This window comes from Amblyomma maculatum, chromosome 2 (genome assembly GCF_055883805.1).
Source record: "Amblyomma maculatum isolate TAMU_Amacu chromosome 2, ASM5588380v1, whole genome shotgun sequence".
Lineage (NCBI taxonomy): Eukaryota > Metazoa > Arthropoda > Arachnida > Ixodida > Ixodidae > Amblyomma > Amblyomma maculatum.
The window spans coordinates 3,509,901-3,523,565 of NC_139345.1; the positions used below are offsets into that span (position 1 = coordinate 3,509,901).

Below are 13,665 nucleotides of genomic sequence, written 5' to 3' on the forward strand. Positions count from 1 at the left end.
CGATGATGTCTGTATAAACGAGGTTTTACTGTAAATTCTTTAGTCTTATCTTACCGCATAATTTTTGCACTTTCTGGTAGTAGCTCCTGTAACTACATGCTAGCCAGGGTCCGGCATTGTAGGATTTCTGTGCAGGGAAGAGAATCGTAAGGGGAAGTAAAACGATCATGGTGGAGGCACCTCTCGCTATTGAATGAAATTTGGTCGAGGTGCTGCTGGGTGGAAATTGAATAAAGCTATGCGAGTTATCTGGGTTAAGCATTTATTGTGGTGTGAGGGGATATGAGGTCAGCCTTTTTTTTTTGACGTACAGTGATGAAAGTTAGTACATTGACTTGAAATAAAACAATGCCTTCAAATAGCAAATCGAATGTCTAATCAGTGTAAAAACAGAAAAATTTTAAAATATTAAAGATTGTTCATTTTGTTTATTTGAGAGTTAACATGTTATCTGCAAAGTACATTAACCTAAAAGTGCACAGACATGTATATCCTACTGAAAAAAAACAGCATAAATATCACGGGATTCTGTATGCTGGTTTTTGTACAGGAAGGGCCTGCATGCAATCGGATGGGGAAGTCATATTGCTTCTGAATGCAGTAAACTGCCATTAATTCGACTTTCAAGGGACTAGAAAAAACTTTTCGAATTAATGAATGGATACAGGCTGCCACAAATGCTTGCGTCACTTTATCTGATGAACGCCCTCACAATGATCTTCATTTGAGATGGTACATCAGTAAGGTTCCCCGCATGTGCAAAATACTGCAAGCAGTGCACAATTGTCCCTGTCAAATTCATACATTTACTAGCGTGCTTATTGTCCAATTATTGTCCAGTTCTAGAACATGAGGTTAAATTTCATCAACTTCTGGCTGCAGTCAGGCCCAGCTGCTTCCACTATGGTGGTTTGTATTAAATAGTGACGGGTGGCACTGAGCTTTGCAACTTTCAGTGTGCAGGGCAATTCCCTTCTCTTTTCCGTGGGCAGTTTAATTAGGGCTGGATGCTTCATGTTTGTGGCTTGTTGTTGCTTATTCTGGCGGCGAGCGTGCTGCCCAATTTCGTTCTGTGACAATAAAAACTTGTCAAAGCAGTTGTCATTCCTGATGCTATGTTCATTGAATATGATGCTAGGCACCTGTCGCAAAACAGTATTTTGGTCTTTCTCTTTTTTGATTGCAGAATAGAAAGAAAAAAATGTTCTCACCATCCTGTAGCTCTTTGTGCTTCTTGATCGTTCTTTTGTTTTGTTTCATGTAGTCACTGGGGAACGTGTCATTTATGTGACATTGCCCTTGATGAGCGCAGCACATTTAGCCTTCAGTTGACAACAGAAAACATTTAACCTTTGATGGGAAACTGCATGAGTGATGTACCCTTGTATGTTTTGCTTTTTTTTTTCTTCTTTCTTGCAGCGTCAGATCAAAAACAGGGTGCGTGAGATGCTGCGGCCAGCCTCTGCAGCCTCTCAACATCCACTTTGGAAGGAGGTTTGTGCAGTTCAGTTTTATTTCCTGCCTCGGTTCTCTGAGTGGACCTTTTCATGGTCCCTACAGAGAGAGTCCTTGCTTTTGCTTGTAAAGTATAGTACATTTTCACTTGGGGAAAAAAAAAAAAAAAAAAAAAAAGGAGGAGGAGGAAAAGAAAATTAAAAAATAAATAAAAAAGAACTACAAACAAAACTTTTCCCTTTTTTTTTAGCTTTCATGGGTTATTGAAATAGGTGTACGTTTCTAGCATGTCGGAGTTTGACCTAGATCTGACAGTACGCTTAGCAGCGTAAATGGCTTGACAGGCTCTTCTTTAGCCTCTGCTTCATGGTTTGAAAATCTTTTATGCGGGCAGTCTCTTTTGAAGCCCGCTTCAATGGAATTGGCTGTAGCAGTGTGACAGGCACTGAATCCAGAAACACAATGGGTGTTGGACCAACGCAGGTGAGGAGCCCCCACTCGTCTCATTCTGCTCTGCATGTGTTAGCAGTTCAGGCTTTTGAAAGGAGCATTATGAACCACTTCGTGTTGAATTTTGTTTCCAGTCGTGGTGCACCTGGTCACTGTCTCTGTTGTGGATTATACTGCTGTTGAAGCAAAACGGGACAAATCAAGGTTGGCGAGTGTTGGTACATTACCACATTCTAATGACATAGAGTACTTTCGCCGAGTACTAGAACTCGTAGTATAAGCTAGAGGCAGTGGAAAAGAAAGTAAAATACAGGTGTTGCCACCACCATCAAGTTCCTCAAACCATCAGCTGTGTTAAGATGAATCTTTGTATGCCGATCTCTGAAGCTAGGCTACCGTGCCATCCACTTCCAAACTGTTAGCATAAGTTCCCCCCCCCCCCCCCCCCCGCGCGCGCGCGCGTGCGCGTGTTCGTGCGTGCGTGCGTGCGTGCGTGCGTGCGTGCGTGCGAGAGAGAGAGAGAGACAGAGGGAGGGCAGATTTTTAAACCCAATTTTCTCGGCATTAAATGCATCTTCTGCAGTTAACTGGCACAGAATCTTTTTCAGGTGAGAAAAAGAAAAAGTTGGATGCCATAACACTTACTGTCCCTCTAACAAGGCAGTTTGTGTATATAGTGGTGAAGTTCAAGCAAGTTTTAAAATGGGAGAAAGGTTAGAAGAGAATGTCAAGGCATTATAAACACCAACCAAGATTTTGATTAGCGGGGCAGTCTTCCACAGGGTGTGCTTGTCAGCTTTGGCTCACTAATTAATGTGATATGGCTGTGTTCCAGTTTTCTTGTGCCAGACACAGGTGGCGCTGGTGTGAGAAAAGGGGAACAGAAATGAATGGTGATGTGTTTCTCAGGATGTGGTACCTGCTGTATGAGCCTGCAAAACTGTTTGATGAGGTTGTGACGGGTAAAGGGACAGGCCAACCGCTGCAGCGAGAGAGTAGCAATCATGTGAAGTTAGCTTGCCAATAATAAAATGGCCTTGAAAAGCAGTTCACGACTGTGAACCAGCTTCTCCGAATTATTTGTATTTGGTTCAGCATTCATTTCTTCATTCTGTAGTTTCTTCAATCTTGCCTTTATTCTTTGGCACCGCATAGTTCTGACAGGGTCCTTCGACTTTATATACTTTTTTAGTAAACTCCTTCCATCTCGTGCCCGCTGCTGTATAGGTCTGACCTGATTCTTATGTAATCCGCTTCTGATCGTGCTTTGGAATTGACCACTGCCACTCATAAGATGTCTGATTCTATAATTAGTACTCTTTAAATATAATAATTGCTCATTAAGTAAGGTAATTTAGTTTCTGTAACACCTTCGGCACCGACGCAACATAACATAAGGACCCTTACTAGGCATGTTAGGTTGGCAACAGGGTTGTGGCATGGAAAACGAAAGCCTGAAAGCTACCACATAGCGCTCCCCAAGTTCACCTCATCGCTCAATTTCACAGCATGAGCATTATCAGCTGGTGACCAAAGCAATAAGTGATCAAAGAGTGCCATTAGAAACAGCACTCGCTGGGGTGCAACATGTCAAGCAAGCAGAATAGTTGCGTATTGATATGCAGCCCAAATTCCATATACCTCAGGATATTTAATGGGATAATCTGTTACGCCTCGCCACGGTGGCTCAGTGGTTAGGGCGCTTGGCTACTGAACTCAAGAATGTGGGTTCCAATCCCAGCTGCGGCAACTGCTTTACGATGGAAGCGTAAAATAATGTGCCTGTGTGCTGTATGATGTCAGTGCATGTTAAAAAAACCCCAGGTGGTCGAAATTTTCGGAGTCCTTCACTACGGCGTCTCTCGTAGCCAGATTCGCTTTGGGATAATAAACCTTACTAACCAAACCACCTTTGTGTTCAATATAAGCCAGTAATTTTAAATTTTCATGTTCAGTTATATTTTGTACTTTCCTGTTAATCAATTAATTATTATGTGTCTCCTAGCCAATGAGCTCTGGTGGGCAGGATTGCCGTGATTTGTGGTCGCTAGGACAGTTCGTCCTAAGTGAACTCTTCTACATCAAGTCCTATGAGAAACCAGCCAAATCGCCTTGCACTGTTCATCTTGTCCAAGAATTATCCTAGCTGAGCTCATAATAATGGGAGTCTTCTCTGCATCAAAAGCAGGGTAGTAGCAGTGGCACTAGGTGTACACACCAGAGCTCTTGCCCAGTTTGTACTCTGGCAGTGCTTTTGTTATGGCATGGCAATTCCTGGTATGTTATGGAGTTCTCCTGTAGCATCACACCAATGTTTTATGATCAGCAAAAAAAAAAGAAAAAAAAACTATCACGGGTGCTCTTTAGTTGCCTGTGACTTTAGTCATGCAGACCTGATGCAAGGCATGTGAAATGCAGCAGCGTTTAGCATCCATGGCACCTTCTGCTTTGAAGCATATTCGGATGCTTTTGCTGTGGTACAAGTGTTCTCCTTTGTGGGCATCCCTCCCTTAGACACCTGAAAAGAAAAACCGGAGGGGGTATCTTGCCCAACTTGCACTAATCACAAACATTAACCATGGCACTCTTTGGCTGAGCTACCCTTTTACCGTTCACCGCCTTCTGTACAGGTGGAAGAGATCACCATGGAGCAGCTGCGCTATGCCAAGATGGGCGTCGGGGAGGGCGGCTGGCAACTGTTTGCTGAAGACGGTGAGATGAAGATGTACCGGCGCGAGGTGGAGGAGGCCGGTGTCGTGTGCGACCCCCTCAAGGCTGTGCATGTGGTGCGCGGCGTCACGGGTCGCGAGGTCTGCCACTACTTCTTCAGCCCCGAAGTTCGCTTTGACTGGGAGAGTGAGTGCATGGCCATGTCACTTTACACACCTTTGCATGTCTTCACGGACAGCAGCATTGCAGGGGCATGCAGTGTCAGTACAGCTCCCACTGAAATTTTCTTACTGCGGCGTTCCTCCTCCTTACTCCTTTCATCCTTTTTCCACTTTTTTTTTTTTTTTTTTTTTTTTGTTCGGTTTGTTTTGTGGGGATGTCCCAAAGCGACTCAGACTATGAGAGATGCTGTAGTGAGGGGCTCTGGAAATTTAGACCCCCTGGAGTTTTTTAACATGCACTGACATCGTACAGCACACAGGCGCCTTGCTTTTTGCCTCCGTCGAAAAGCTTTGTTGATGTCTCCTAACGAATGAAGTTGTTCTTTCTCTACCAAGGGCACTTCTTCTGTGCCTAGTAATTGTGCAGGCAGCTTAGTATTACTTTACCAGATAGGCTGTAAGCAGTTGCTGTTGTGGAAGGCTGAATAGTAGCACGTATGTTAATGTGTTTGATTGACCCTTGTTGTTGCAGCAACCCTGGAGAACATGGAAGTGCTGGAGGTGCTGGAGCCCATGACGGTCATTGTGCACCAGATCCACAAGCGGGTGTGGCCAGCCACCCAGCGAGACGCCCTTTTTTGGTCTCACATGGCTCGGGCACCCAACGAGGAGGACCCCGATGCCCACGACGTGTGGATCGTCTGCAACAACTCATGTGACACACCACATGTGCCTGTACGTTTGAGAATTGGCTGTAAATGCTGCGTGTTAAGAAGTACAGTAAGGAATGAAAAAGCTTCAGTCTTATCAGGCCCGCATTTGTGAGCAAATTTCCACTTACAGTTCTGTGGAGGACATTACAGCCATCATCTGAAATCGTCATCCAGCATCATCCAGGGAACAGCCAGAATCACCTGTACTTAAAACTTTCATTTCTGCAGTTGCACTGTGGCCCAATGTGGGACGTAGTTTGTGAGCAGACTAGCAAAGGCTTTTTTGTTTCATCCTTTTCTGATGTGCAGGGTGAGGCGAAGATCGATCTGTCACAATGCAGAATGGCAAAACCTTGGCACTGTATGCAAAAATTAAAATGAAAGCATATTATGTATCTGGGAGAACATACATATAATATTTTGAAAAAATCTTTGACTCAATGAGTGCGAGATATTTGTTCACCCATGTACTTGCTGCCTACTTGGTGGCACTTATTGGTACAAGACCTTTTCAGGTGCCTGTCAATATCATTTTGTTATCACATTTTTGTTTTCTCGGTTTTTATGAATAAGTAGTTTGTTGTAGACAACTTAGTCATAAATTGAGCCTACAACAGTAAACGTAGGCCCATTATTGTTACTTCTGCGAGGCTCAACCTATCATTCTGCCACTGCAGAGTGATAGGGTGTTTACTGCGATGTTTACTGTGCTTGGTAATGCAAAGGTTGAGTATAGCTCTCCAGGTATTTTGGCTTTGCGATATGCTGAGGTGAATATTTTGACAGATATTTTATATATGTGCATTTAAAACCTACTCAGTATTGTCCACTTTGGCATCGTTGATATATGGTACTCAATCCTTGCTCAGTTTTTGATTGTTATAAAGGAGGTGCATTCATGACATCTGCCTCGGGCTGTTTGGTGATTTCAGAAGTATCGGTAGAGGATTATGTGCTTTGCCATTTTTTTGCACTCGTATATCCAAGTGCATCTATCAGACGTTTAAAATGCTAACAGTGTGCGAACACAAGTTGCAAAGTGCTGCGCTCCTGCCTATTTGTCAGTTGCAACACATTTTGACCTTAAGGGCACAGGGTAAGGTAATACTTGAAAAAAAAAAATTGATTTTTTTTTCTTTCGAATTTGAGAAGTTAATTTTTTTCTACACACATTTCATGGTCGCAGTTTATATAAAAAGCCATATTTTAGGCTGAAAAATGTTCTTTCCGAAACCAAGTACTAGTGAGCGACCACACCCCCTTTTTGGACACCCTCCGCGTTAGTCATGAATTCTCAAACAAAAAATCCGCTGCCAAACTGTAAAGCTTGCCTGGAATCAGCGACATATAGAAAAGAGTCTGGAAAATGTAGCTTTCCCCTTCTTTAGCCAGTTACGGAGGATGAGGAAGGAAAACAAAGCAGGGAAAGTCTCTGATGGAAAAAGTCTCTGGTGACCGACGGATGGAATCATAGACAAGCTACAGACATACTAGGGTCGGCAATGAGAAGAATGTAGGAAATTTAGATGAAATGCGGAAGGCTGTTTGAGCAACCTACTTCCACTTGCCATCAACCGACAATGAACTATGCCATGGACTTTTCCCAAAAGGGCCTAATATGTGGTGTGCCTTCCACAGAATTAGTCAGAAGGCAACCCATTTGTCTGCAGGGAGGGTTTGCCTGCATCTGTCTTGAAGGCGATCAAACCCGTGTATAGGCAGAGAAGTGCCTTCATGAGTGAACTCAAAATGCTAATGAGTCGTTCAGTCATGCTTTGTGGTACGCGTGCCAAAGAAAGTTTGTTAGTCTTCAGGCCCTATGCATGGCAACACTGGATGCTGTCCTTTCTTTTAATGATGGTATCATTGCACGAGCCAACGATTTGGAGTCATATAGATTCATCTCTGGCCGCAACACCATCAAGTGACTAAGGGAAGCTGACCACAAGCAGATGTACTTTGGGGACCAGGCAGCATGACAGTGCACAAAACAGGCCTGGCAGGCAAAGCAATAAGCCGAAAAATGTAAAAATGATTTTTACACTATGAACTGGAGACTATTAAATCAATGAGTTTGATGGTGTTTGTTTTTTAACCTTATTTTCTACTTTAGGCTCAATTATCTCATAAGTGTTTTTTATTACAAAGATACCATTATTTTTTAAGCCTTTCAAGATAAGAGGCTGATATTTTTTTTTTTTTTCAGTCAGCTACATAATGGTTGGCAACTACTGAAATGGAATTAAATAAATTGAAGCAAAAGGTTATTTTGCAAATTTTTTAATTACAAAAAAAGCCAAAATTTAGTTAATAGATGAAAAAATTTGATTAATTATCTAATTTTCAACTTGTTCCGATATATCTAATTCAGCCAAATGTGCACAAAAATTGCGAACAAATGATGTACATGTTACCAGGGTATCACTTTTAGTTGCTGAAAAACGTGTTAATGCATGGGAAGTACTATAGGGCTTACCCTGTGCCTTTAACTTCGGGAACAGGTTCAGCATTGCTTCCATTGTGCACTTTGGTTCTGCTGATCAATCAAGGATAATTCGTATGGTAGGGGTTTAGATCACACTTAATCGATGTGGGCACCTAGGCGATCTTGTACAGACTGCTGCTGCAGTTCCGGGGGCAGGTTGTATATGATCAGCCAGCGTGCCGCAGCTTGCGGAGGACGTGGGGGACAGGCGACGCATCGGATGTGGTGTGCATACCATTGGAAGCGATTAGACTCCTATCAACACCGCGCCGCTTTCTTGTCGAGCACCCGAGATGCTTTGTATTGCATCCTCGTCCAGCAGTGCAACAAGAGCTAGAGTTTCATTGATGTCAACATAAGCCGTAGTCTCTCTCCTTCTCTCTCATGCGTGATGTCTATTTTCACACCCCTCTTGTGTTTGTTTCGCTTTGAGAAACTAAACTCAGCTTTTAGCCCTGCAAAACTGTGCGTAGCCAGACCAGAGCTGTCACGCAACCTTACTTATTTTTTTGTGGGCGTGGGCTTCCGCGGACCGCATTAGCACATCTGCGGTTGGTTACCAAACATAAGAAATGAGCCTGTTTATTGGCAAACTGCATTACAAAGGAACCTGTGTGTCCTGCTAAGAGGTTACTGAAGTGCTTTGCATTTTTTCAGTGTACTAGTTTATTTTTCCTATTGCTGGGGTTTGCACTGTGCAACTGAGAGCTGTGGCTGCCATTGGCAAGAACTAGTAATACAACTTCTAACATTCATTCGCAGCTTGGCAAGTGCGTGCGTGTCCGGCTGACAGTATGCCTGATGTGCCAGACATTTGTCGACCCACCGCAGCCGAACAGCGGCATCACTCGAGACAACCTGTCATGCAAAATCACCTACTGCTCAACTAGTGAGTTGTTTCCATGGTTTCGCACCGGTGTTCTCTTGTGCTGCTCAGAAATCGGAGCGCTTTTTGCGTATTTCAACACAAACCCTCAGTGTGAACACAGTCGAACCTGGACATATCGACACACAAGTTATATACACAAAATACTTATTTTGTTTGATAAATTTTTTGCTCTCCCTTCTATCCATAGCGGGTATTGCCCAAGGAGCCGCTCCACTTGTGGAAATAGTTGTGGGTGCGGCACAGCTGTTGCTGCCACCTTGCATCTTAGCAGACGGTGGAAAGCCTCAAGATTTCAGTTTCCTCCTCAGCTCTTGTGAATCATATTCAAATCACTTCTTGAGTACAGTCTTTTTCAAAGGTTTAGAGCGCAGGGGGATTGTTTCCGACCCTCTCCATGTGGCTTGTAATGAATTCTCTGTGTTCCGAATACAGTTAAACTTCTTTGTAACGAACCTCCTTTTAGCGAATCCTGACCATTACGAAGTTTTTCAGTTCCCTAATGCCGCCCCCATTGAAGTGCATGTATTTGAAAACTCCATGTAACGAACTTGGCAATTGACCTTGATAAAACGAACTCGTGGTGCCGACCATCTCTTAGTGCAGAATTGCTGGAAATTTGGCAGAACTCCGCATATTTCAGGACGCTAAAATAACTGACGTGAAATATCTGCGATGGCAATGAGCGACCACAGTTGATACAACGTGCCACGTTTCACCGCCAATGGCACATCTATGTGGAAAATGAAGCAGTCTCTGCTTTTTGGAACGTGGCAAGTTCATGCTTACAAGAAGCAAAAAATAAGAGCAAAGAAAAAAAAAGACATGGGGCAAGCAGTGTGCGTGAAAAGCGGGAAGAGCGGAGCGTGGCGAAGACGCAGGTTGAGCTGTCTGCTTCCTGGGCAGTTGTGGTGGGCGAGTAAGAACATGCTTGAAGGCGCAGGTGCCTCGTCGCTCCGCGGCGGCGTAAACGCATAGCAGCCTCCGCGTCCACCGCAGCGGAGGTGGAGGCTGCTGCCACAGTTGCGCCGTACCCTCAGCACGATCGTGAAACTTTTCACGTCTATAACCTCACGTAATTCTGGTTTACTGTAAACAGCCTCAGGGTGGTTTTCCTTACAATCTGTTTTTAATCCGGTTTTCGCAATTGTCATTTTGAGTTTTCACGTGAAAACTGCATTTAATGAAAGCCTAGATGCAACAAAATATCGCGGACATTTTACAAATTTCGTTGTGACCAGGTTTAACTGTATCCTAAAGGTAAGCAGATTTTTGTTTTGTTGTACCCTCTCCAAAATTAATGACTTCCATGAATGCCAATGGAGTCCCACTACATATAGACACAGACCCCCTGGGCTCTAAACTTTTGATCGAGACTACATGCTCAAATGCTGCACTTGCTACGTGTGTTGCCGCCATTGCGCATGAAATGGCCTTGAAAAGTGTACCTGTGCAGCTGAAAAATTTTGCATTGCTAACCACTTCATTTTTTCTTGTGCTTCCACTCTGGCACAGTGGTTTGCCTTAGTACCATATTTGACCCTCCCCTTCCCCACTCTCATTTTTGGCAGCCTGTCTTATTTCCACTGAGCAGTGGTGTGTGCCATCGTTTACACTTCTTTTGGCTTTGTGCGCAGTCAACCCCGGTGGGTGGGCACCTGCATCGGTGCTGCGCGCTGTGTACAAGCGGGAGTACCCCAAGTTCCTCAAGCGGTTCACCCAGTACGTCAAGGAGCAGACAGAATCCAAGGAGATCATGTTCTGAGACTGTGGACAGCACCGAGCAAGCTCTGAGGGAGTGCAAATGATGACCAAAGCAGTGCATTCACAAAACTCTCGTCAGACACTGGACAGAAAATGTGATGGTATAAATTGCCCTTGGAGAAAAGTGGGTAAAAGGGAGAGTAAGGGGGGAAAAAAAGGAGAGATAAGAACTTAACAACTGTGGCTAGTGGCATGTTAGTCATACTGTTTCGATACAATAGGCCGGTGATGCTTAATGCTGCAGGGCAGCATGTGGGTGTTCCGGGTTGGATCAAGTGGCAAGTTGCATTTGTTACATGTCAACAGTGGAAGTAGTGGGACAGATTTTTGTGACCAGGTGAAAATTCAGGCACTGTAGTGCATGCGAAAGCTATTGTAATTGAAAAAGCAAGCTTCTAGATTACTGCAGCTCCCATGTTTACAGGGTTTTTCAGGTATTTCTGGTACCTTGTGATCGGCAATATGCAGCAGAAGCTGGAATATATCTCCATGCATTGGTTACCCAAGCTTTCCAGAAGAGTTAGTCTTGTAGTTGGAGGGGGAGGGCAGGAAAATTTGCGATACATATTTGATTGTTCGATAACATCCTTTGAAGCTTCTTTTGACAACGACCCATTTTGATATGCTCGCTTGTCCCTTACTGGGAGGTGCTAACCTATTGTTTTATTGTTGAGCATTATTGTTCTACAGCTGGGAGAAGGCATTTTAAATCAAGGCTGCTTTCTGACGTCACAGTAACGATATCACTGCCGTTTCTCTGCTAGGAAAAGAAATGGGAGGGGAGGGTGTTGACATTGGTTGTTGAAGCTTTTCATGTGCACTTCAGAGAGGATCATCTTTTGCATGTGCACAGATATTGATGCTCAAGTGAGCAAAGAAAATAGGGACTTGCACAGTTTAGCTGTGCCAACTTCACTGTGGGCCCATGTGGTAGCAGTCTTAGCACTTTCTAAATTGGGCAGGTTACCCAAGCCATGGTAGAGAACTGGGCCACTTCCCTGCTTTTTCATGTGCCTGTTTCTGCTCAGAGCACAGTTCTTGTGAGAAAGGGCTGGCGACACACGAGGAAAATGCTGCTGTGTTGAGAAAAAAAGTATATCTGTTAAACAGCTCAAAATTGGTCCATGCTTATAAACAAGGTCAGGATCGTCAGGGCCAGAGAAAATTAAATATGATGTTGCTATACTTGTGCAGACCTCCAGAATGCCACCTACATATTCTTTCAATGCTGCCTACCAAAACTATTCCAAGCTCATTTTTAAGGGTGACCCAAAGGGCCTGCTGTCTCGTGTGCAAAAAAAAAAAAAGTCATAGCGATTTTGAAGAGGTGTTTGGTGCTAGGCTACCTGCTGTGCAGCCTAATCATTCTGTGGCACAGTAAAACAAATAGGTACATAACTAGTATTTCCTCCCCCCCCCCCCCTTCTTTTTTTGCGTTTACATCATTGTTTCTTGCATGTCATTTACACCTTTTATACTCTATGTGCAGGCACCAACGCAGTGTTCCGTCAGATTTATTTTTTGTTTCACCAATTTTTATTACCTGTTTTTAAACTGGAGCATCTAGTCACCACTTCATTGCCTGCTTGATTTTAGACAATGTACTCAAACCCAATCAAAGTTGTCTACACATTTTGTAGCTTTTTTTAAAGTCCTCCTCCCCTTCGCCAAGTTGTAGCTTTGTTGGCAGCCCCCATGCCACAGTTGGTCCATTGACTTATCTAGTTGCACGAGCAATGTGCCAACTAACCCTTGCTTTCCTTTCATGGCTGCTGCTTACGTTAGATAAGAAACGAAGAATTACATGTTCCCGTGAGCCCTTCATCTGTACATGGTATTTTACCTCGATAAGCTTGGCTCCTTTGTTCATACATGCTGCGCCTGTGTGGAGAGTAAGCTGGAAAAGTATTTGACGCAACCTGCAATGCACGAAAATGCAAGGGGAACAGGGAGATGAGGGTCCTTTTATATTCTTCCCTGCATCTGCAGTTTTATCGTAAGGAGAAAGGAAAACATGCTTTCAAATGTGTCGATGTGATCAGCAGTCTGGTCGTTACAGTCTCGCTCTGTTGGAGTCTCGTTGTTGCTGCTCTCCGAGAGGGCCGTCGCATACGTGCCAGTGTCTGCTCTGCCTGCCCATTGGTTCTCCTGCCACAGTATCTTCCTGTTGTCTCGCTTGTGCATGAGAGTGAAACGCTTTTTGTATATAATATACATATATATTATATATATAAATATATATATGCGGGTTTGTATTACATGCACAGCTATTAAAATGTGTTTTGATGTCAGCGCTGTTCATGGATGCCATTACTTCTGACATTTGTTGGAGGAAGGCACGCAGTGCAACACCTGGTTACCATGTTTTTAAGCCCTTGCTATGACTGAGATGTTCTACATGCTTGAAGGACACTATGTAATGTGTCATTAGTAGGGGTGTGCAAATACTGAAGTTTTCAAATATGAGTATGGGAAAAAAAATGCCTTCGAGTATCAAATCTAATATCTGATCAGTAGAAAAAAAAATGGAAAATTATAAAGCACTACGCACTATTCACTTTATTTCAAAATTAACATGGTATTTGCTAATAAAATTAAACTGTGTACCATACAGGGCTCCATGTACTAGTTTTCGTACTGCAAGGGCCTGCATGAAACTGGTAGGAGCTGTCAAATCACTGCTGAATACAGTAAACTCCAATTAACCGAGCCTTCAAGGGATGGGAAAGAGCAGAAGAAGTGTTCAATCATTGAATGGACCTGAAAACTGCTTAAAACTGTTTGCTTCACAGTAATTTTATGTGATGAACACCTGCACCAAGGTCTGCATATGAGGTGAAACTGAGTGAGAACATTTTTTCATCTAGTGCTTCGCTTTGTACGAACTGTCTGAAAGGCCCCATTCTCAAAAGGGAAGGTCCCTGTTTACAAACATACCCTGTTATGTTTGAGGGATGCTTTACTGCACAGTCCACGTGGTCAAGCATTGAGGTGACGCTCTCAGTGCAGTGATACAGGTGAATTCGAAAATTTTCGAGCTGTTCGGTAATTTTCTAACAATCAAAGAATGCCAAACATCGG

The 13,665-nt window shown here is 43.6% G+C and overlaps 1 protein-coding gene across 2 annotated transcripts in view; it reads left to right on the top strand.

The window, feature by feature from the left end:
- Positions 1-12,875, top strand: part of cert (ceramide transfer protein) — a 33,401-nt gene extending 20,526 nt beyond the window's left edge. For both annotated transcript variants that reach the window (XM_084593107.1, XM_084593108.1), the window contains exons 8-12: positions 1,420-1,494; positions 4,536-4,761; positions 5,269-5,471; positions 8,697-8,823; positions 10,458-12,875. In XM_084593107.1, coding sequence (XP_084449233.1) covers positions 1,420-1,494; positions 4,536-4,761; positions 5,269-5,471; positions 8,697-8,823; positions 10,458-10,585 — 759 coding nt within the window. In that variant the 3' untranslated portion in view covers positions 10,586-12,875. The remainder of the gene's footprint in view (positions 1-1,419; positions 1,495-4,535; positions 4,762-5,268; positions 5,472-8,696; positions 8,824-10,457) is intronic.
- Positions 12,876-13,665: the final 790 nt, after the last annotated feature.